The sequence below is a fragment of the Amblyomma americanum genome, chromosome 9, assembly GCF_052857255.1.
Source record: "Amblyomma americanum isolate KBUSLIRL-KWMA chromosome 9, ASM5285725v1, whole genome shotgun sequence".
NCBI classification, from domain to species: Eukaryota; Metazoa; Arthropoda; class Arachnida; order Ixodida; family Ixodidae; genus Amblyomma; species Amblyomma americanum.
Window position 1 is genome coordinate 12,151,390 of NC_135505.1, and position 22,385 is coordinate 12,173,774.

The 22,385-nt window shown below is 45.9% G+C and overlaps 1 protein-coding gene across 1 annotated transcript in view; it reads left to right on the forward strand.

The window, feature by feature from the left end:
• Positions 1–11,953: 11,953 nt before the first annotated feature.
• The window catches only part of LOC144104995 (uncharacterized), a 77,897-nt gene continuing 67,465 nt past the window's right edge, over positions 11,954–22,385 (forward strand). Inside the window, exons 1-4 of the mRNA XM_077638218.1 lie at positions 11,954–12,184; positions 13,942–14,048; positions 15,290–15,482; positions 22,115–22,273. Of these exons, the coding sequence (XP_077494344.1) occupies positions 12,086–12,184; positions 13,942–14,048; positions 15,290–15,482; positions 22,115–22,273 (558 nt within the window). The 5' untranslated portion in view covers positions 11,954–12,085. The remainder of the gene's footprint in view (positions 12,185–13,941; positions 14,049–15,289; positions 15,483–22,114; positions 22,274–22,385) is intronic.

The following is a 22,385-nucleotide window of genomic DNA, read 5'->3' on the forward strand; positions in this document are numbered from 1 at the left end:
TTGCTGTCACCTCTGGGCCAGCGTGCACTTGGGGACGCAGAGACGTAGAGAGGTGCATTGAAGCACCTAACAGAGCGCTGTGTTCTGCGTTTCAATGTGTCTCCCTACTTCCCTGCGTCCCAAAGTTCACGCTGACAAACAAATGAAATCATACCAACTAGCCCAGAAGAATGCGATTTTGCAACCTAGATGGTCCACCTAGGTCACGTGACCTTCTGGTGTCATCATGAGCTGCCCACCGGATTGTGAATAAATCGACACCATGGCAAGTGGATGCTAAGTTAATGATTGATGGCGTGAGGTTGCTCGGGAAGAGCAACTTGGGTCGCGCAAGCCTCAGCGGTGGAAGCACCTGCATCGCAGGGCAGTGGCGCATCCCTTAACCGCTGCACCATTCCGGATGTGGCGTAGGGACTCCCAGGGACCTATGAATGTAAGTTGAAAATGACCAGTTGCAAATATATGAGCATAAATTAACTCATGAACTCTGTCGCGACATATCCTTAAGGCGAAGCCTAGGTGTCCCTTCCAACTTTTTTTCCATAGAGCCTGTGAGGTTGATCTATAGGAAGTTATTACTGCAATTATTTGAAGGCCGACAGGCAATTGATTAGGAAGAATAGAAAAGAACACATGCCGCCGGTGGGATCCGAACCCATAACCTCCAAATTTCGCGTGGGGTTCTCTACGAACTTAGCTATAGGGGCGGCTGTCCAATCTTCTACCTTAGGAAGTGCTTATGTTGCTTTAACCTAACCTTGAAAGTGTTCACCAGTGCCACCGTCTTCCGTGGCTGTCGACATACTACGTTTTTTATTACCAGGAGCTTCAAGCCAAGCGCAATTGAACAGTGAAGGCGCGTTAATACTCCGACTTCCTCGGCGCGCGGGCGAGTGCCGGCGGTGGTCATTCACGTCAGGTTGGCGACACCACGCAGGCGCGAATTACGCCCTCCTACAGTCCGGCCGCACCGACGCGGCTCAGTGGCTGCGCCAGAAGCAGCGCATGCGCAGGCTGCGCAGAACGTTCGACACGCCATCTCTCGTAGGTTTGCGAAGCAGCGCCGCCCCGAGGAGCATGCGGAACCGGTCTGGCCGGGTCGGCGGCGGCTGGGGCACTCGGCACGAAATAGAGACATGTTCCAAATCTCCGCCAGCGCGGTCTGAATGCGCCGAAGCCGCTGAACGCGTCGGCGGTCAAGCGCAGTTGGAGTATAGAGGGTCTCGCTTTGGCCGACGTGACGTCGCCGTGCCGCGCGCGCGCGCGCGTTACGTCGGAGTATAAACGCGCCTTGAGGCTGGAAGTGTGCAAGAACACTCTTGTGCTGCCTATAATACCGAAGCCCGCGTTATGCTATTCTGCAGACGAAGGTGCGCAAATGTTGTCTACAAGATTCCCGTGTCACGCGGGGCGGTGCGGTGTACATCGGCCAAACCGTTCGCTGCCTCAATACGCTCCTCACTGAGCACCGTTGAGATATAAAGAATTGCACAGGCACTCACCTCGCATGTCATGTGCTTAAACACCGGAAAATTGATAAAACTTGTAAAGCCCTATTGGAGCAAACATCGGTAATCTTTAATAATAAGAATAAAAAGACTCGGGAGATTGCTGAAGAATGCCACATCGCCAAGACAGATCGCTATATCAGTGAGCCATGCCTTCCGCTGACGGAGAAAGAAATTTCTTTCCTAGAGTGTCACAGCTAATCTTTGATCTGATTTTGTTCCTTAGTTTCTTTGTCTTGTTTTTTCTTGCCTCGTATTTATGCCGAGCGTTTTGTATAAACGCATTTGTTGTTATCGGTCGTCGTGTGTTCCTTCACGTGTCTTGCCTTTTTCTGCGTTGTCAATCAAGATGAACCAGTACCAACATGCCCAGCTTCTCGCACTGCATAGCGGAATGCTTCTAGTTGAGAGAAAACTGACGCCAACCAATATTTTAAATTTGCCCAACGTTTCGGGACCAACTCGGCTAAAGTGTACCAGCAGCAGAGGGGTGCAGCCTTCGCTCTCCCTTTGTTAGCACGTGGCGCAGTCCTCTAACGTACGCGGAGGGGAACGGTCCTGGAGTCCTATTTATCGCTGCCTGCTTCAATTAATAAAAATGAATATTAATAATTAATAATTATTGGTTGATAATAACATATATAATAAAAACAAAGTGATCCTATTTTGCTTTATTATTGTATAATTCTGCCTATTATTTGGTATTGATATATGATATATGCGTTCATGTAACATTTGTGTGTTTGTTTAATCCACTCCCCTCTATAATGGCTAAGCGCTGGACGGCTCGAATAAAGAAATAACTTGCCAAGTCTTAAAACCCCCAATAAAAGCGTTGGATGCCATGAGACCGGGAGAATGATTTCTGCGTGATTGATGCCATCGTGGACAAGATTCCAGGAATATTTAAGTAATACCTCGTGTTGGTAAATTATTGCGCGGATCAGTAGGTTCCGTCCACCGGTTCGAGTTGGTAGAAGGTGCTTGCCACAGGTAAAATAACTGTGCTATTTCAGACAGCAGGGCGTCGTACAAATCAGAAAAGAAAGAACACGTGTCTGCGGTTTAAGTGGAGACCTTCCCCCCATAATTTACGTTCATTTGCAGACCGAACGCAAAAGTGCGAAGCCCGGAAGCTACGCACGCCCTGCCATCAGTTGCTTCTGGAGTATTACCGTGGCAGTATATATATTTTTTTGACAAGCTCCTTCGCATTCGAAACGCATGAATTAAGCTACCTTGAGAAGGGCAGTAGGTGCAGCCATAGGCGCTACTCTAATTTGGACATGCCTGTTCGCGTCGGTGGAAGAGGATCTAAACCACCTTGAGATAATAAAAAACATAAGCATCACCTCCCTAAGCTTGAAGAAAGTTAGAGGAGAAGCCATCTCTCCTAACAATCACGGCAGAGGAGCATATGGGACAAAAAACAAGCAATGACCGCACAAACTAAGCTGCGCATGTTAAACAGGCTGAGGGGTAGGCAGCGCTCCTACTGTTCTTGGTGCGCGACTCAAATTTCCAAATGACTGTCATTCAAGAGGCTTGCACTTCATCAGTCATGCCGGCGCTCTCTGGCAGCTCGCCATTAGGGGATAGTTGCTCTTCGACTAAGCAAACATGCCATTAGGCTGCAACCCACGCTCAGCAGTCGCAGAAGCAAAAGCGTAGGCAGAGAGAGCCGACCGCACTCCCGCAGCTATGCGCACAAACAGGGCCGCAGGGGAGGGGCCCGGAGCAGCGAATTTGCATAGGCGCCAACTCTTTCTTCTCGTTTCTTTGGGAGGCGTGGCTGCGGCGCTGCTGCTGTCGCAGTTGCCGCTTCGATAAATCGCGAATCGGCTTCGCGTGTGTGGTGTACAATGCGTCCGCCGACGATGCCTTGCGTCCAGTTAACTTCGCCGCCAGTACGTCCCCAAACAGAGGAGGCATTCCCTTAATAGGAAGGAAAAAAGAGGAAAAACATTACTCAGTGGTATGAAGGCGGCAAAGAACATACACCAAGTAAACTGATTAAAAATATGCGGTGTGCTTCCACTAAGTGCGTTTAGCGTTGGGAAAGATAAGGAATCTCAAGACATGCACGGATTGCAAAGAAATCAAGATTTGTAGTAGACAGCACAAAGATACTGTCACGTTCAGCGAGCGATGATGACTGTCAGTGGTTTCAATGATCATGTCCACTTATCGAGTCAGACGATGAGTAAGAGAGAATATCTGAAGGCATCTAACCAAAAACACACTACTTAAAACCGCACTGAACACATACAACGCGCAGCAGTCGTCTCTTCTTTATTATTTTGCATTTGTTTATTTTCTTTCTTCATCTGCTCCCGTAGCATTCATGTACGTGTAGTCCAGCAAAGGAACCTCAATACCTCTCAAAGTAAGCGCAGTAGGTCTTAGCGATAGCTTCCTTTCCCAATGTGAATGCAATCTGCTATCTCGCTAGCTTTCTCTTCGCTGAGCAAATACAACAGCTCAGTTCCCTTAAAACAAAGAGCATAGGCGCATTCTCAGTAGTGCAAAAACAGCAGTGTGAACGTTAAAACAGGGCTCGATATATGCAGTGTCCGAAAGGGGCGCTGGATTGGGAACAGGGCGAAGATGCGAGTCCGTATAGCCGTAAGGCATTTCACCAGTGGCGCCTGAGTGCTGTTGCGTAAACAATTCTGAGATCTCTCTCTATGTATATATCTTCACCCATTACTGACATCAGTGAGCTTTTCTCTTATTCTAGAATTCAAATCACCGGCCTGCTTCTCCACCATTCAAAATGCATCATGAGATCTGGATTTGTTAAAAATACAATTAAGGATCAGTGCAGTGGCAGCAACACACACGGAGCACGCAGCAAAAAAAAAAAAAAACAGTTTACTTCATACCGTCCAGCTGCCGCCTTCTTTGGTGTGCATATGCAAAAGGCCGTGTGCACAGAAAGCAAACCTTTAGCGAAAATTAATACCTTTCAAGTATACGGCAGCATATTTATATTGTATTTAAATACATTTACCATTAATGAATGCGCTAAAGTTATGTAGGAAATTAGTTCGTCAAAATTCTCGCTTTGAGATTAGAAATATATCCTTCAAATTTTCCAAAAATCTTTAACCTGAAAGCATGCTTCGAGCACGTTTTCAAATACGTGAAAAAATGTGTATGCTCTTTTAGCATGATGGTAATAAATTAAAACTCACTTGCGTAAATATGACAGTCGTCCTAATTATACTTAAATTCTAACAAATGGGCAGCCCTGGAAAACGTATTTGCAGCACACTTCAAGCTCCCGCAGTAGAACCTAGCGCTCGAAATCGTGTTTCGGGGAACAGCCAAGACACTTCCTTCCCTGCCGTCATCTCGTTTATCATAACTTTGAGCACCGAGACATCCAACACTGAATTAATTAGCAGTGGAGAATGCAATATAATTAGCCCGGGAAGTGCGCCCTTCGCACATCCGGGCCCGAGTCTGGAAGCGAAAAGTGCCCGGACTCACAGAGCCAGCAGACTCCCATAGACGCCCATGTTTGTTGAGAGTTCGAGCCCTTACCGGTGCCTGACGCGAGTTGCGAATATCAGTTTGGTAATGGATCGCCCCCAGGTTTCAATGAGGTGAGTTCCGCTATAGTGCGACAGTATGGCGGCCCAAGTAATTGCAACAGAAACGCCACAGCGGGGAAGATGTTGTGTCCTCTCTCGGGGGGGTGTATATAATATAAGGCAAGTAGTACACGTGTCGGAACACTTCTAATTTTCTGACGTCACTTCGACGTCGCTCTTGTGCTTTGGAGATGTCTCTTCTTGTTAGGTGACGCCAGGCGACCTTGTGACGTCATCGACCTCTTCACCAATCTTATGACAATGCCCAGTTTTCTTACGGATGAGGAAGCACCTTGTGCTTAGCGGTCTTCGACCAAACCGTTGCGCCTGGGGGTCAGCGATTCGTTCTGCCATCGAAGAACTTAAACTGCTTTGTTCATCCTTTTTCTTCCCTTCTTTGGCCGTGTGCCGTTGCGCTGGAACACTATGAACTTGAATACCGACTGGAAAGAGAGCTAATTAACTGCACTTAACTTGTCTCATGCGCTGAAGCAAGCTAGCGACAGTTTTTTAAAGTCGTACTGATATTAAAATATTGACGTGCCACAAAATATACCTAGCGAGCAAAAATTTCATTTTTGCAACTTTAAAGAATGTTCGAATTTTGACTCCAACCATACTTAGAAAGCATTTGGTTTGGCAGGGGCATCATGACCCAAAATCAATATGAAAATAATAGAATAGGTTTGCATGTATTTCTAGCAGAGCATATTTTCGTTAGAGATGGATAATTATTTCCTGTTTCTCACCTTGTGGAGGTGGCCTAAGAAGGCGACCGCGGCCGCATTTATTGAGGGCTGCCGGAGAGGAGATAGCAGTAGAGTGGCCTCGGCCGCTGCCGGCCGCGCGGGTCGCTATAACCTTTTCTTCGCGCTCGTCTCTCGAGGCATGCTAAGGAATTTTTAATAGGGTAAAAAGGGTGGCTGGAATGTTTAGGGTTAACACTTTGCTTTCAATAAATAATTATTTATGCTTTGCGAGTACTGCCAGTGGAATAGGTATGACAGTTATACGCAGTAGAGAGAAGGCAAGATGATGACATTCATGAACATAAAACGAAATTAACCAGGGTCGAGACGGGAGCTGTAACCATTCAGCAAGTACTTCAACGACAGGATTTGTCTACATCAGCTAAACAAAGAAAAGCCCCGTTTTCGAAACGTTCGGCAGCAGGGCGAGTTCTTCCTCCGGCCCTTGTTGACCCTTTGTCCATTACTGCTGGCTAGCTCAACCAGCTGTTCTCAAGGCTAAGGGACAGTTGTGCGCTTTCTCGATAATCTAAACACGCATAAACCGAAGATGCTGCAAACATTTGGGTGGAGAGTCTCTGAGAATTCATATCAGTTCGTCTGTCGCAAGAACAAAGAAGTGCTTGCCAGCAAAAAAACAATACGAATCAGACGTTCGCTAACACCCATGGTAAAGCCGCCAGCATGCTTTAAACGCTCTAAAACCCAGAATGGATCAAGTTATTCATGAATATCGAAGCGAGTGACTTCCGCTGCCATGACGAAGCTTCGTTCGCCAGTCTTCTGGCGGAGCTATCAGTAGGGCTCAGTCTTTTAGCTGTCTTTCGTCTTAATTCACGCAGTATGTCAAACAAACGCTTAGGCGTTAGCCAGTCACTCGCGTCGATGAAGCACAAATTAAGTATACTAGCGTATTGTCGTGAACAGTTTCTTCGTTCACGCTCAGAGTCGCCGGCACTCGGTTTTATTATTTTGTTTATGATACGAATACACTTATCACAAATGACCACAGCCATTCGAGACTGTTTCCAAATTGTTCCAGATTGTTGTAGTTGCTTTGGCACCTTATTTCGATGGATAATCGCCAGCTGTAAATTTGACGCCGCCGAGAGCGGCACGCATTCTGTTCGACGATCGCCGAGCCCGCTTGTTGCTACCGCAGTTTTTAACATACTTCCTCACCAAAACAGGATTTGGCTACCCTGACGGCCACAACTTTCTTTCATACTTTTTTTGTTCAAGGGTGACACCTTGCACTCGATTTTTTACCGCGCTAGCAATTATAGCGGCCACTTCCCGCATTTAGCCGTTGTTTGTTTATTTGTTTGTTTATATGAAGCTTGTTTTGTGGAAGGCTGCTCAATTAATCGCAAGAGGCTGCCCATGAAGAGCATTCTGGATCACAACCCAACCCAAGCAGCCTAAGTCCCACCGATGGCAGATCCTGCAATGGAAGGACAGTGGCGTATCGCTTGACCGCTGCACCACTGCGCGAGAAAAGGAAGACTTCCAGGAATGTCCATATTTGGACATTAACCCATTATCTCTGAACATTATCTATGATCTGAACACCAAAACACAAGAGAAAACTAAAATGCTTGAGCACCTAATTTGTATTTGGCCTAAATGCTCAAATCGGCCGTCATTTCTGTCTGCCAATGGCAACTAGTTACGAGCAGTTTTTTTTCCCCAAACGCTTCCTCTTTGATGGGCAATACCTCAATGGGCAGCGCTATTTCAAGACAGGCTTACTGAGAGCGCTTCCGCGCATTTGGGGCTCTAGCAGTGAGCGGACACAAAAACTGCTCAGCATTGTCAATTGGCTCTATAGCATAACGCGCCGTGTAGTCTAGGCGCCCGTTCACACTGTAACTGCTGTAACCGATTGGGGTGCGCATACCCGGTGGGTCCAGTTTAGCCTATGCTCAAGATGACAACACGGAGGGCGACCCCACGAAGGAAGCCGCCCTTGCAAAGTTTCTCTGAAGCCTGTCAGCCAGCCCGGTTGGGTGCTTATGGGTATTTTATTAAGGGGTTGAGACAGGTGAACCGAGCTGTCGTTCGTTGCACATAGACAACGCAGAGCTTGGCACCGTCTCGGGAAAGCATCGTCCTGCCGCGAATTCCTACAGCGCAGCAGAGGAAAAATGTTCCGTAAGCAGTTTAATTAGTAAGATTTATGCCGTGTTCGTAGAAAGCCTTCAACATATTCTGTCCTGGCAAGTTCGTCTTTCTTGGGCGCTTTTCTCTTTTGCTATCTTGGTCTTTGTACTCAAATGTTCTGGATTTACCATTCTATAAAGGCGATCCGGATCAATGCAGCTAAACAATGAATCTATATGAGCATCTATTGAGCAAGAAGTACAAACTTTCTCAGAACAATACACGTTGTGCCACTATCGCTATGATATTGATCGAACTTCGATCGATAGCACCTTCGAAGGATGGACCGCCCCGCCGCTCCTAGTGCCACTCCTCTTGAAGCAGCTGTACGAGCATACTGGCGCGAGCAGGAAACCATGAGACCTCTTTTTCTCGGTGCCCACTGGTCCCACACCATCTTAACTCGCACATCGGCGGTGCAGCGGCCGGAGAGAAACAGAAACTTTTTAAAAGCAGTAAGACTTCCTTTAGCTGAAATCACTAAAACATGCACAATAAAGCTCGGTCCTTTCATGGCAGCGTGTACCAAAAACATTGGCGGCCGCCTGTACAGGTCGTCGCTTCGAGGCAAAACTGCGGTCCACATTGGTGTGCGCTCTCGCTTCGAAAAAAATTTTGTAGGGGCGGTAGACCGAGGGTGCACGGTCCTAAGGCTGGCCAGCCCCATTTCAGCCTTCCCTAATGGCCGTTACGGGGGCACCAGTGCACCCACGAGCGAACGAGCGCTCTCCCTGACCGGAGCACGCGACGCGCGCTGCGTGTTCCGTGGGTGGCAGGGTGCTCGTTAAGGAGCTTGCTGCACGCGGGGTTTCCCAAGCGTTCCTGTTTGCTTCAAGTCGGGACCGCAGCGGCGCCACACGCTCATTGCGGTTGCTATGCGGTTTAAGCCGTCATGCAAATCTAGAAAGAGCGGGACGAGCAAATGAGCAACATTAGCGCAGCCCTAAAGTTTAGCAAACCCATTTGCGCAGCCCATAATTGTTGCAGGCAAACAAATTCTGTTTTACGCTAGACGAGTTCAGCATTCCCTCAATTGGCTTATTTAGGCACAGTAAGCATAAGCTGTCGTTAAACAGGCGGCAGCTAAAACAGCCATCAGCTCTGTGGGGCGCCTGAAGAAAAAATAGTTCAGGCTCGGTAGCTAGAAGTTTGCTTTTTTCGCCTGCTCCTCACCAGCGCAGTTTGAGCAAAGGGCTGCTACTGGCGGTGTCGTAAAATGGTGCTGGTGGTCGGAATCTTCAGCTCCTGATTCATACCTGACGGTTCGTAAAATTATGCCGTAAACAAACCACGCACAAAGCCCCAAGGGCAAACAGAGTATCCTGTATTCGGCGAAACGGTTGCAGTTCTTTGAATGGCGGGGTTCCTTTGGGCATGATGCGTTCCTGCCTTAGTTAAGCGGTGCCCTTACGTTTCCTGTGCTACGCCCGCTGACAAGGAAATACGCCCATGCAACTAAAGCACAATGTGGGTCACTGCATCTTTTTTTTTTCGAAAAGAATAGTGGCAAACAAAAAGCGAAGCTGCCAGAGGTCAGTAAAGTTGTCGGCATTGAAAGAGCGATGTTATTTTGGTGCCGCACTCTGGCCCTCGGCGTGTCAGCGTTCCGCATATCGTACACAGTGTTGCAAAAACAAAGAAAACTTTCTTTTGAACATTAAGTAGTATATTCAAACAGTTCACAAAATTTTTGTTCAATACCAACAATTTGCCTCGAGGAATGTCCATGCCTATAAAACGGAGCAGTGAATGCTGAGCGTTACCAGTAGAGTGAAAGAGGTGCAAACGCTACGCAGCGCACAACATTGCGGCAAAGCGAGAATAAAGAAGAAAAATATATGGTATCAACGCCTTCTCTCCAAGCCGCCGCGTCAAATGGCGGTGCAAATGAGCCGACAGCATAGGTGAGGTGAATGTATGAAGCGATGATATTCCACTGTGCTCTTAGACATTCCCCCTCATATATCGAACTTCCTTGGTAGACAGTAAACACCGAGACAAAGGGTGTTGAAGACAGCGCATTTCGACCACCTGAGGTTCTTTAACTTGCACTGACATCGCACAGTACACGGTCCTCTAGAATTTCTCCTGCATCGAAATTCGACTGCCGCGGTCGGGATCGAACCCACGTCTTCCGGGTAAACAGCCGAGCGCCATAACCAGAGAGCCACCGCGGCGGGTTGCCTTAGAAAGAAAAGAGAAAGGAAGTGAAAAAAATTTGTTCAAATGTTTTAGCCGTGTTAGCTTTTGGACTGTTGTAGTGGTACGCAATTCTCAACTCTTTTGATCCCTTTTTGTTAAAAATCATGGCTTGGCTTGATGACCATATCGGTATAAAATCTTGGCGGTACCATGTGTCGCATTCCTTGATTTTTTTTTCGCTTTTGCCTGTGACACTTACCTTTCATTACGAGTTTACATTTTTTGCAGTCCTTGCGGGCGTTTTGTTTTGGCGGGTGTATATGAAGTGGTTTGGCAATTCTCAGAACTAAAGTTGATGTTCAGCGATTGTTTGCCTTCGTGTCTTCCAGTGCTCTTTTTCGTGCTGATATTCGCTGCTGAAAACGACGCAACACCACCTGGCCCGACCACTTGCACTATTATCGGAGGGGTGTAAACTGGACGTACTCACGCCAAAAGCCTCATTGCTCTCAGAGGTGAGCGAAGAAAAAATCATAGAAAAATATTTTCAAAAGCGGACTCAAGAGGTGTCGCAAAATGTTGTAAATGTTAAAAGGAGGCACTGCGTGGACACCAATAAAAAGAAAGGAAAGTCGGAACTGTATTACATTTCTAGACCTACGGTGTAGTGCGACGAACAACGTAACTTCTATGGCTCATTTGTTAACCTTGGTTCCGGCACTTTCAGATCTCCCATGGCCTACACAAGCATATATACACCGTTGTTTATGTGAAACGTTTAGACCTTGCCATGGCTGGCAGATGCTTGATTGTGTTCAGGGCGAGAAAATTTACATCGGCTGCTTTATCACTCTATCATCTTTAGCTCATCACAGATGGTGTTGCTTTTGAGATATATATATATATATATATATATATATATATATATATATATATATATATATATATATATATATATATATATATATATATATATATATATATATATATATATATATATATATATATATATATATATATATATATATATATATATATATATATATATATATATATGAGAAGGAAGAGGAAAGGCAGGGATGGTAACCACAAGGGTCTTTTTGTTTGGTTACCCTGCACAAGAGAAGTTGAATGAGGAGATTTAAAAGAGAAAGAGATGGGGCAAAATCACAACTGGTCCCTCAAACCAGTCACCCTGAGGAAGCAAAAAAGTGCCTTGTAGGCTTTGAGGCCAGTTGATTGCCGTGGCCACGGTCCCAGGATCTTATACTGCGTTAAAGGGCGAGGATCAAGGCGGTCCAAGGCACAACGCACCGCACGTCTGTCGGTCGCCAAAGCAGGGCACTCACACAGGAGATTGTGCTTTTGAAATTAACGAAAGGAAAAGGGAAGGTTTTTGCCGAAGCAAGATTAATAACTGAAAAGTGCGTTCGTGAAGCGATCATAAGTAAATCTCCGTTCTTGGACATTATATATAAATGAGCACACTGCAAATATTCGCGGCAATATTTTCATTCGAACACGGTCTGATTGAACTATTGAACTGTTAATTACTCAGGCCTTGTCCCTAGACGGGTGAGTACTGTGAAAGACTGCACAAAAGGATTGAATAAATAGAGACGCTAAATAAAGAGTTTTGATATGATGTGAAAACGCACCGGAATTTTCCTCTCTCTGCACGACTGATTTACGCCCTTTGAGTAGCAATGAACATCACACACAATACTCCGAGCGCGTTCAAGTGCGCATTGTCCGTCCTGTGCTGCCATTTCCATTCAAAGGCGGATCCCACTAGCGCCACAAGTTTGCGCGCTCTTTGCAGGCGCTGAAGTCTGCCTCCGTAGGCTCACTCTGTTCAGAGCTCCTCTCTTCGTAGTGCTAATTTCCAGCCGGAGGCCAAGCTAAGATCGCCAATCGTGTCGCCATGGCCCTTTTCAACACGCCGTTGCATCGGGGAACAACGAAGCAGATCAGGGTTCTATTAAAAGGGAGGAACAAATCTGGAGCCCATGCTTATTATACGGTAAGGTTAACTGGCATCGTGGCATCAGTTGAGTCTTTCAAACAGAGTCTGAGAAAGTCTGATGGAACGTGGCCCGCACTGAGGAAATAGCCAAGGACTCCTGCCGAGTAGTAATAACTAAGCATCATCATCATCATCAGCCTGATTGCGTACACTGAAGGACAAAGGCCTCTCGCATATATCTTCAATTAACCCTGTCTTCTGCTAGCAACGGCCACGTCAAACTTCGTAATCACATCCGCCCACCTGACTCAAGTGCTTGCCTTTTGTCGCAATCAATTCTGTCATCCCCAGCAACATCGGTTATCTTGACTTCGCGTTACATGCCCTGCCCACTGCAAACTACGCGTCAACGTATTTAAATATGTTGCACAATGTGATTCGTTCTAACGGCAGCCGCTGCTTTGCTGTCACGCTTTGCGCGAGAAGTATCCCGTGTGTTGGCGTTGTCGCCACGAAGCGGGAGCAAGCGGTGGACGGCGCGGCCTTAAACCGCTGCGCGGCGAAGTGGCGCAGCCTTGGCTGGTTTTCCCCGCACCACAGGTTTTTAGTTTTTCTCTTTAAAAAACGCGCTCTTTGTTTTTACCATTACTCTTGAAATACGAAGTTGTATACGTCGTTTTGCTGACTTCCAGGTGCGTCTATGAAATAAAGAAAAGAATACGACAAAATAACCTAGCGAAAAATGCACGAATTTCACAAATTGCTTCGGGGAAACAGTTCACCAAATAGGAGTTTCCCCTTTCCAAGTAAGATAAATTTTGTTATGGCGTCAGCGGTCTCTACAATTGTACTCCAGAAAAAGGAACAATGTCATGCATCTACGTGGGCCCTCAGCGCTAGCGCGATTTGAACCGGAGGTCTGTAGCAAGCAGAGGAGATTTTCACCTGGTGCTAAAGATGTTCGGGTTTTAATTGCGCCCCTAAACATTTCCCTCTCCGCAGCGTCGAAAAAAGATCTGCGCGTTAAAGATCCCCAGGTGGTCGAAATTATTCCGTAGCCCTCCACTACGGCACCTCCTTCTTCGATTCTTCTTTCACTCCCTCCCTTATCCCTTCCCTAACGGCGCGGTTCAGGTGTCCAACGATATATGAGACAGATACTGCGCCATTTCCGTTCCCCAAAAAACAAATTATTATTATTGCTGCGCGCCCCGATGGCGAACCAGAACGTGACTCATGTGGCAGGGGTCCTAGAATGGGGTTCGGGAGGAGGGCGTCGGTGTGGCATATCTGCGGCTCACAGTCACTATTTCAATGGCATGTGCAATGGATTAGGACAAGCGCTAAAATCTGGGTTGGCGGTGTTTTTTATTATAAAGATAAGCACTCCTGATTCTCTTCATAAGCAGGGCAAATAAGTTCAGAGGTCTTGTCGAAGGCCTTTTGCTTTTTGTTCAAGGCTCCTCCGACAATAAAGAAAAAAGTCGAGTGTCTCTTAAGCACCAGCTGATGTGTGAGGTACCGGCTGCGGTAACCGCATCTCAGTGCAGCCGAAATGGGAAGGCATTTTTGCTCTGAAGATTCCGCGCACCCAAAGGAGCCTCAGACACTCTGAAGCCCTTCACTACGGCCTGCTTCACAGGAAACATTATTTACTTGCCACCCCAAAGCGCACAAATCCGGTAATGCTGATGCGCTGTGTAAAGGCCACTGAAAATAAAATATGAACTACAGACCTATTGAAATAGGTGCCGTACCTGTCACGACCGCTTACGCAAGGATGACAAGATGGCCCTATCCATTGTTTTTTACAGAGTGGGCACAGAGCTGACGAAAAGAAATTTCTGATGGAGTTCGCAGGTACATTTATAAATGGGTCTACCTTAATAACAGCTTTTGAATATAAAGGCCCACAGCGAGGGTACGTATTCAGATTTGTATGAATTTTAATTTGGATTCCACTGAACGATTATTAGAGGGTTCAAGGTACTGTCAGCTTTAAATGAAAGCTAAAAAGACACTTAAACTGCAGTCTCAAAACTAAATGAACTAATTTTAGGAACACTGAATGCTAGCATACCTGTTGCTTCCCTCAACAGTACGAACACCGCTGCGTGAAAGTGAAAACGGCCCACGCCTGCATTTTCTCTCCAGCCGTTGCTATTTCTCTATTGTAGTTTTATTCTTTGAGGAATCCGGCTTACGCTTTGTTTGAAGCCAGTCAGTAATGTATAAAGATAGGCTTCTTGACCTACTGAGCTGTTGTTTACAGCATAGCAATACCGGAGTTCGCGGATATTAGAAACCACGTGAATGATGCTGACAAGTAAGGTGAATAACTATTTTCGAAGCGTAAAATTTTGAACAGCTACCATTGCGAGCCTCGTTGTAAATAAATTTATGGCTTTTACACTTTGGAAACCCGATTACCGTCGTCACTGTGGCTCAGTAGAGCACAGCAGTCTATCCGCCTCTCTCTGGTACATGTTCCCTCTTTGTAGCTCACATACTCACAAAACTAAGACGCCGTGTAGTAGCTTCGCTAGAATACGCTTGAAGAGCGGACAATGCCACCGACAGGGTTTGGTGCGCGCTAGGGCCCGCCAAGTCGGCCTGCTCAGCAGGATTAATATGCTCTTGCTTAACCCGACCCTTGCCCTTGTAGGACAAAGTTTGATCCTTGTGAAGAAATAATTTTCCTCCATCTAGCTCATTTCCGCACCTAGTGAGTCCATTCGGCACGGTTTTGCCCCTTACGTTTTACTGCTATTTGAAGGAACGGATAATGATGGATACAATAACCTACAAAACGTGCATCTGAAAGATGCTTGCGTCGACTACATATGTTCGAAAATTTGGCTGAATAAACCTAAGCCAGGAATTATTACTTTGTGGCGAAAAATTTGTGGAGCCACTTTTCGCCTTGCAGATGAGGACATCGGTAGACATAATTCTGAAGGTTCCACGCATGTATGAAACTTTAGGGAAAGTGAGGCGGGAAGAGGCTGTCTGAAGCTCGCTCGGGAGACGACTTGTGTAGCAATAAAGAACATGAATTTTAAAGTTTTTGGGCGGTCATCAGTACCCCCTTTCCTTTCCCTCCTCAATAAAAAAAAATCGGAAATAAGTCAAAAGAGAATCCTGTCTTTTTGTGTATTCCAGGGACAAGCACTCCATCTACTACGGTCTCTACAACAGGCATGAAAAAACATACCTTAGGGTTGACTTCTCGGAGCAATGCGATTTTGGATACATAGATGATGAGAAGCCGACGCCGGTCACAGTCTATCCCATACAGTTCACCGCCCTGGGGCTACACGTCGTTGAGTATCGCCGAAAAGCGGGCTCTATTGAGGTGGGTTATTAATATTATTAGTGATTTATTAGAATATAAAATAAAAATTGAAGTAAACGAAGTTGCGAGCCGCGGCATCTGCTGTCGAAGTGTGAAGCACATCTGTTTCTTTCACAGTGCAAGAATGCGAGAAAATCCACCGATGAATTTATTCAGTTAAATCTCGAAAGACGGCTCTGCGACTACAATTAGTCGAAACCTTCTATAGAGGCGTGTTTCGCAGCCACGTAGCGTGGCACTTACGGAGTCCATAAAGCTTCATTCTGTGTAATTAGCGGCAGAATCTTCATCATCATGAAATAGTGAGCACTGGGGTTGCCCAACAACAGGAACCAGAGACGTGTCGTGGGGCCCAGAGACGTTTCATCACAAAATTTAGAGAGGTAGGGACGTGTGCAAAGAGAATTAGCTGCAAGTGCAAGTTTAGTCGGCTTGTCCATACCGTCCTATACCCTTATTCGCCCTTGCGCGCAGGTTTATTTTTCAACTATTTAGGATTAAAAACCCGCAAGGCGGCAAAAATACATTCAGTGACGATGCACGAAGTACCGATAATCACTGCGAATCGCCTCATAGGAAGCATTAGGTAAGAAGAACTTGAGAGCTTCAGAAGTTTACGAAAGTCAAACTCTCGTGGCTAACTTCAAAGATGCGTCATGCAAGGATATAGAGCAGGGAACGAAACGAGAATACGTGGAAGTCATCACTTAGGCGATGTAGCGTCTACGCTAAGAAGGGTAGAATGCAGGGAATCATTAGGCTGGGGCACAAAACCAAAAGCGAATATTGTTGGGAAGGGAGCGGAGGCAGGGGGCGTTGTGCTTCGCTGATATGCTCCGCAAAAGCTTATGCTCCACGTGTCAATGGAACGCTGGCTCAGTTCTTTTTTAACGAACGCACACACATGATGAATACATATCTCTGCGAGAACCAAGCACCCGTAAGCTTTTTCCTCATTCGATTATTTTATCACTGCACTATGTATTACTTGATCAGGAAACAAACATCTTCACCCAGTTGTTGCAATACCTAATCCCGAAAATTGTCGTTTCGTGAGGACAGACCCTTTAAGTGTTTATAATTAACAATTTTTGTCTATCATTCTTTTGTCACAGCTATAATGTTTGCGACAAAAGACCTTCTTCATTCTCTCTATTTGTCATTTTTCTCACCATATTTCGACTATTTCCTTGCTAAAACTCTGTGACGCTGGGTGCCGTTCTTATGTAATCTTGTGTTATATATCACCCCATTTTTAATACCGTTTTCCAGTCTCTACGGGCACACTAGATAATGACACTTTGGCAGGAAGTAAGATGTCAACCATTCGTCAGCTTTTCTGACGCTGCCCGCATCACCAGATACTTAAATATCAATAAATGGGCAGAAGGGGAGATATACGTGTCTTGACGCCATAGGAAAGCGTTAACAGCACGAGAGAAAGCTTCAAAGGCTACTACCTCGTCGCATGGACATTTCCAGAACTGCTAACCGCACCACTGTGCACAACCTTTCGTCACATAAACTGGACGACGCTGAGCTCTCAGTGTTGAGCCTCAGTCTCAATTTCAATTTGGGACCGGAGCCGGACATAAAAAAGATGGTATGCGCCGTGGAAACTGCGGTCAACAATGTGGAACCGTCCCGTCGCGACGAGGCACGCACTCGTGTCGTCAGCGTGCTGTCCAAGCTGAACCGGCATGAAGGACTTAATCCTCTTCTGCCCGAGAAAATAAAAGCACTAAAAAGATTGCGCGGCAATGAGAACATCGTGATCTTGCCCGCGGACAAGGGAAACGCAACGGTCGTCTTGGAAAAAGGATAGTACGTGAACAAGATGACGAGCATGCTGGAAGATGAGAGAACCTACTTGCCACTAAGTCGGGACCCCACTTCAAAGGTGCAAGGGACTTGCAGAAACTTTTGGCTGACGTCTTCTCCTTTGCCCCGCCACAACACAAGTCCCTCTACAACTTCCTCCTCTGCCACAATGGTTCCGCTCCCGCTCTGTATGGACTGCCAAAAATCCACTAACAAGGCAACCCAAGGCGCCCAATCGTCGATTTCGCCCGCTCCCGGCTTCACAAGCTGCCGAACTATTTGCATCGTGTTATCTCCCCTTTGGTTGGTAGAAGCGAAATGCACGTGCACAACTCACACGACTTCATTGAAAAGGTTCGCAACATGGTCATAGAGGACGATGAAAGTTTGGCGTCATCTGACGTGAAGTCACTGTTTACGAGCGTGCCCACTGACCTGGCCGTAAAGGTTTGCACAGATGCGCTCCAGGCGGATGCAACCCTACCGGAAAGAACACCCATTGAAGTTCCAGACCTCAGCAGACTTCTTCAGTTCTGTTTGTCAAACACATATTTCACGTTACAGGAGAACATATACAAACAGGTCCGTGGTACGGCTATGGGAGCATCAATTTCTGTCACCGCTGCGAACTTGTCAATGGAGTCACTGGTGTCCCGCGCCCTTTCATGCTTCACGCAGCGCCCGAAAGTCTTTCTTCGTTATGTGGACGACTGTTTCTGCATAATCAAGAAATCGGCTGTGAGTACATTTCTTTTGCACCTGAACAGCATGGAACCGGCCATACAGTTTTCTACGGAAGAGGAAGTAGATGGCCGTCTGCCTTTTTTGGACGTTCTGGTGAAACGCAACGGCCCTGGAATATCATTCAGTGTATTCCGGAAGGACACGCACACTGGCATGTACCTCAACTTCAGTTCCGTACACCCGACCTGTCACAAGAGGTCCGTTGTCGCCTCGCTTGTCCGCCGATCGGAGAACCTCTGCTCTACGCTGGAAGAGAAAGCGACAGATCTTGACACCGTTCGCCGCGACCTGATGGCTTCGGGCTATCCCACTTCTTTTATACGAAAATCCGAGAATCGCCTAGCTCACCCACCGCCACAGCAACCCCAGCGAGAGAAGAAGAAAAGGATTCCGAAACCCTACGCCACCGGAGTAAGTGAAAGTTTATCCCGCATATTCCAGTCGTACGAAGTCGACGTCGCACATGTACCCACGCGGAAGCTCCGACACGCGATGGTTACAGTGAAATGCAATACAAAGAAGGAGAAGTGAAACAGGTGATTTTCGGAAAAGATTGCAGCAGCACCACAATGATGTCAAGAACAAGCGCGGGACAACAAACGCACTGGCTGACCTTGCTATCTCCGAGGGCCATGACATCGACTGGGACGGCACGAAGATAATCGGAAAAGAAAAGAGCAAGACGACAAGGCTTTACCTTGAATCTTTTTATATTCAGACGACGGCAAACACGCTTAATCGCAACGAAGGCAATCTACCCCGATACACTCCCGCTGCTTGAGTCATACCATGAAACCTATATAACTTCCCTTCACTCCTGTCTTTCATTGTGAACAAGGCCCCCGTAAGCCGGGGCCGAAACGTCATCTTTTTAACGATTGGTCGGCGCTTGAAGATTTTTCCGCCATGAACATACACGACCAGACGGGTTTCCGTCGAACCCTGGATTTCACTTCTTAACAGCGGGAAGTACTCGCATTTCCCACCATGGTGGCACAAAACTAAATGCCTCCCTCCGCGCTCGCACCGAGCAGTTAAGAATGCTATAAAAGCCATAGGTACAAGTTTTTGACAATTAATAACTGAAGAGTACTAGCATCCCGAGCAGCAGTTTGCGGAAATATTGTTTGTTAAGGTGCGATATAACAATAGGCGAAAAAATTTCGTTCATAAACTTGTTATTGAGAAAATTGTTTTGTCGGCAGCCACTGAGTACGTAATAAAATTCATTCTAAGTGCGGTGCCAAACAGACAAGAATATCATAGCACACGAAAAGAGCGGTACTGGAGCATATTAAAAGGATTTTTCTTTGAATAACACTTTTAAACCTGCAAAGGACGCCGGAAGATATTTTCAGAAGTTTTCAGAAGAAGTTTCAGCTCGGGACCAGCTAACCCAAACCAGGGCAGTACGGACTAAAGCAAGTGACTTAATTATTTCCATAAATAAACACCTCCAGGTGTAGACGACGTTGCAGGCCGACCTTTAGAAATTATTGTCGACATACTAGCCCAGCTTCTTGCTCAAACTTTACTGTTCTATTACTGCAGGCTGTTAGGCGAGTTCGTGTGTTCTAGATTGAAGGGAGCTACGACGACCTTGAACGAAATAAGAGACACAGGCGCCTGTGTGCCTCCTCTTTGTGTTGTCGTCGTAGTGCCCTTCAGTCAAGGACATAGCCAACTTATTTCCCTATATGAAACAGGTTGTGATAGCGCCATTCACAAAGTGGGAGAAATGAGAGACTGAAGCAGCAGCGACCTTATTCCATTATAAAAGTGTGCTTTAATTTGACAGTACATATCAACCTAATATTCGTATGAGTTAAAATATTTAAAACAAGGCAGTTATTTCTGCGTTGCAATACTGATTCGGAGAAATAACACCAGTAAATCCTCACTCATTCACATAAATAAAATTGTATTCTATACAAACATAAATTTTTTGAGCACACATGCATGTTCTTTGATTCGAATAGGTATGAGAGTTGTTTTTTTAGCTATCAGATAAGTCAGCGCCCGTCATGTGTTTCGTGGTTCTTGTCGTCCTAGTTCCGTTGCGCTGTGTCAATCTGTGTCGTAAAAAATATCAGATGCAGCAGACCAAAAAGGAACTAGGTCACAATGAAATAAAGAAATAGGTTTTAAACTGCTCAAAAGCCTGCTCAAACATGAGCAACAGCAGAGCTAAGCTAAATGGTTTTGTCTCTGAAATCTGATTGACAAGTATAACGCAGTGCAGCAAGGCACTATCTTAGGCCGTCTTAGTCCACATTTACGAAAATAGTATGGGCAATATTCGTACAGAGATCTAGTTATCTATGCAGATTTTAACAAAATGTTTTTTTTATGGAACCACACTTTCAGGGTCCTCTGAGATATAGGCAAGAAGCATTCTCCCGCAGGTTTATTTTAAATGAGTTTTTTAACTTTGAGAGAAACTAAGCACCTAATCGCGGGTAGAAAATAAGAGGAATGATAGCACCTATCACATCATTTTTGGACACTCATGTCTTGTTCTGGAAAGGGCTTTGAATTTTCAGGGTCAAATTTTTGTCGAGCACCTCCTTTCTAAGTGTGACATCTGGAAGATCCTCCGAAGTGTGCCATGTCCAAGGATGGAGGTTCCTCATCTCGTTAGTGAATTTATTACCGTCGTATGAGTGGTCGTAAAAAACAGGTTTGCTCTTAGTCGTCCTATTTTATTGGCAATATTATTTCTTGTGTGAGGGGAGGGGGCAGCCAAAATCACTAACAGTAATGTACACGTTGTAGAAAGAAGCCGTTTGACTTCCAAGCAACATACATTTCACAAAGCGCACGACAATTTTGATAAACCATAGTCGGCTAAGTATCGAACAGATATAAAAAAATTGCAGTCTGCGTGCATAGGCTATATCACGGCAAAACTTATCTTTGCGGAAAAATATTTTTCTAATGAACCCTACAATCTACCTCGCCTGCACTGTCAAGTATGCAAATCTCCTAGCAAATCTGCCTTTGAGAAATTGGATCGCCAAATACTGGACACATTGAAAGATTACTACAAAAGACACACCCGAGCAAGGATGTGTAGGAATGGGGCTACTTGGTGAAAGTTCATTTTTAAACTAGCGCGAAATATTGTTTACGAAGAAGGCGGCACCAAAGCTCTTCTGGCGTCTCCTATGTGTCTCGTCCTTCGCGTTGTTTAAGTATGAGCCAACACAGACAACAGTAATCTATAGTTTAGCAACATATCTCGTCCAATGTTAATTAGATAGTTCCCTCTGTGTTCTTGGTTACGCTAGTACTATTTGTTTCCTACTTTTCTCCGGAACTGCATGTCCCTACTTGCAATAATCAATACCGTTTGTAATACCCTGTAGTCGAAATCCGTGAGCACTCCATTTTATTGGCGCCCGCTTTGTGTAGTTTTCTGTAGATACTTTTGTTTTCTGCAGGGCATTTTTCTCACTGTGAATAACCATTCCATTTTCAGTGAATCAGGATTTTAAGTGTAACCTCAGGATTTGTTGTACTGCAATATGATTCTATTAGGTCGCGGTTGTGTTGCCGTTATTGCTCTGGGGACAAGTCTTTCTCACGTGTCAGTAAAAATTTCTCTCCTGGCTTGTTTGCTTCATCATAAAAGAAGCGAAGTAAGCTTCACTTCACATCACTTGGTTTATCATAAATTCTTCTGCCCAGTTTACTCGATCCCTCCACGAGTTAGGCCAAATCGCTTAGCTTGAGACATACCCCCCTTGCAAGAAGTAACCAAGCAACAGGTTTGTGCTTCTCACTCGTATAGTGGAGACTTTACGGCACCCCAAAAGACCAAAAGGAGACAAAACGTGAGGACAAGGGCTCACCTTACTTTACAAAGATCAGAGCTCAGGGGCTGTCATAAGCGCTTCGCTACGCGGCTAAGAGACAAACCATTGTTACCCGGTTACTTTTGGCAAAGACGGTACATTTTCTTTGCCTCCTGAAAACCACTCTTTCTTCCTATCTTCCATTGCAGAAGTTCCACTCGGTACCTCAGCGTATGAGGCAAATGTCAGAGCTCTTTCTAAATCTTCCAGGTGTACCTCGATGGCCAGCTACTGTTTCCCGGGGATAAGCCAGTCGCGCAGCCCAAATTCATGCGGGTATTTTACACCGCAGAGCCGGGCAGCGCACCCTTCATCTTCTGGGAAAGTCACTGTAACATGAATGTCCCCTTGGAGGCCATGAAAGGAATGGTAAGCAGTAATTATTTGAACTGAAGCACAGCGACACGTTCTATTCCTTAGGACGTACCGGCTGGTTGCAATTATGTGATCGAAAATTCATTTATTTCATACTACTAGCCTA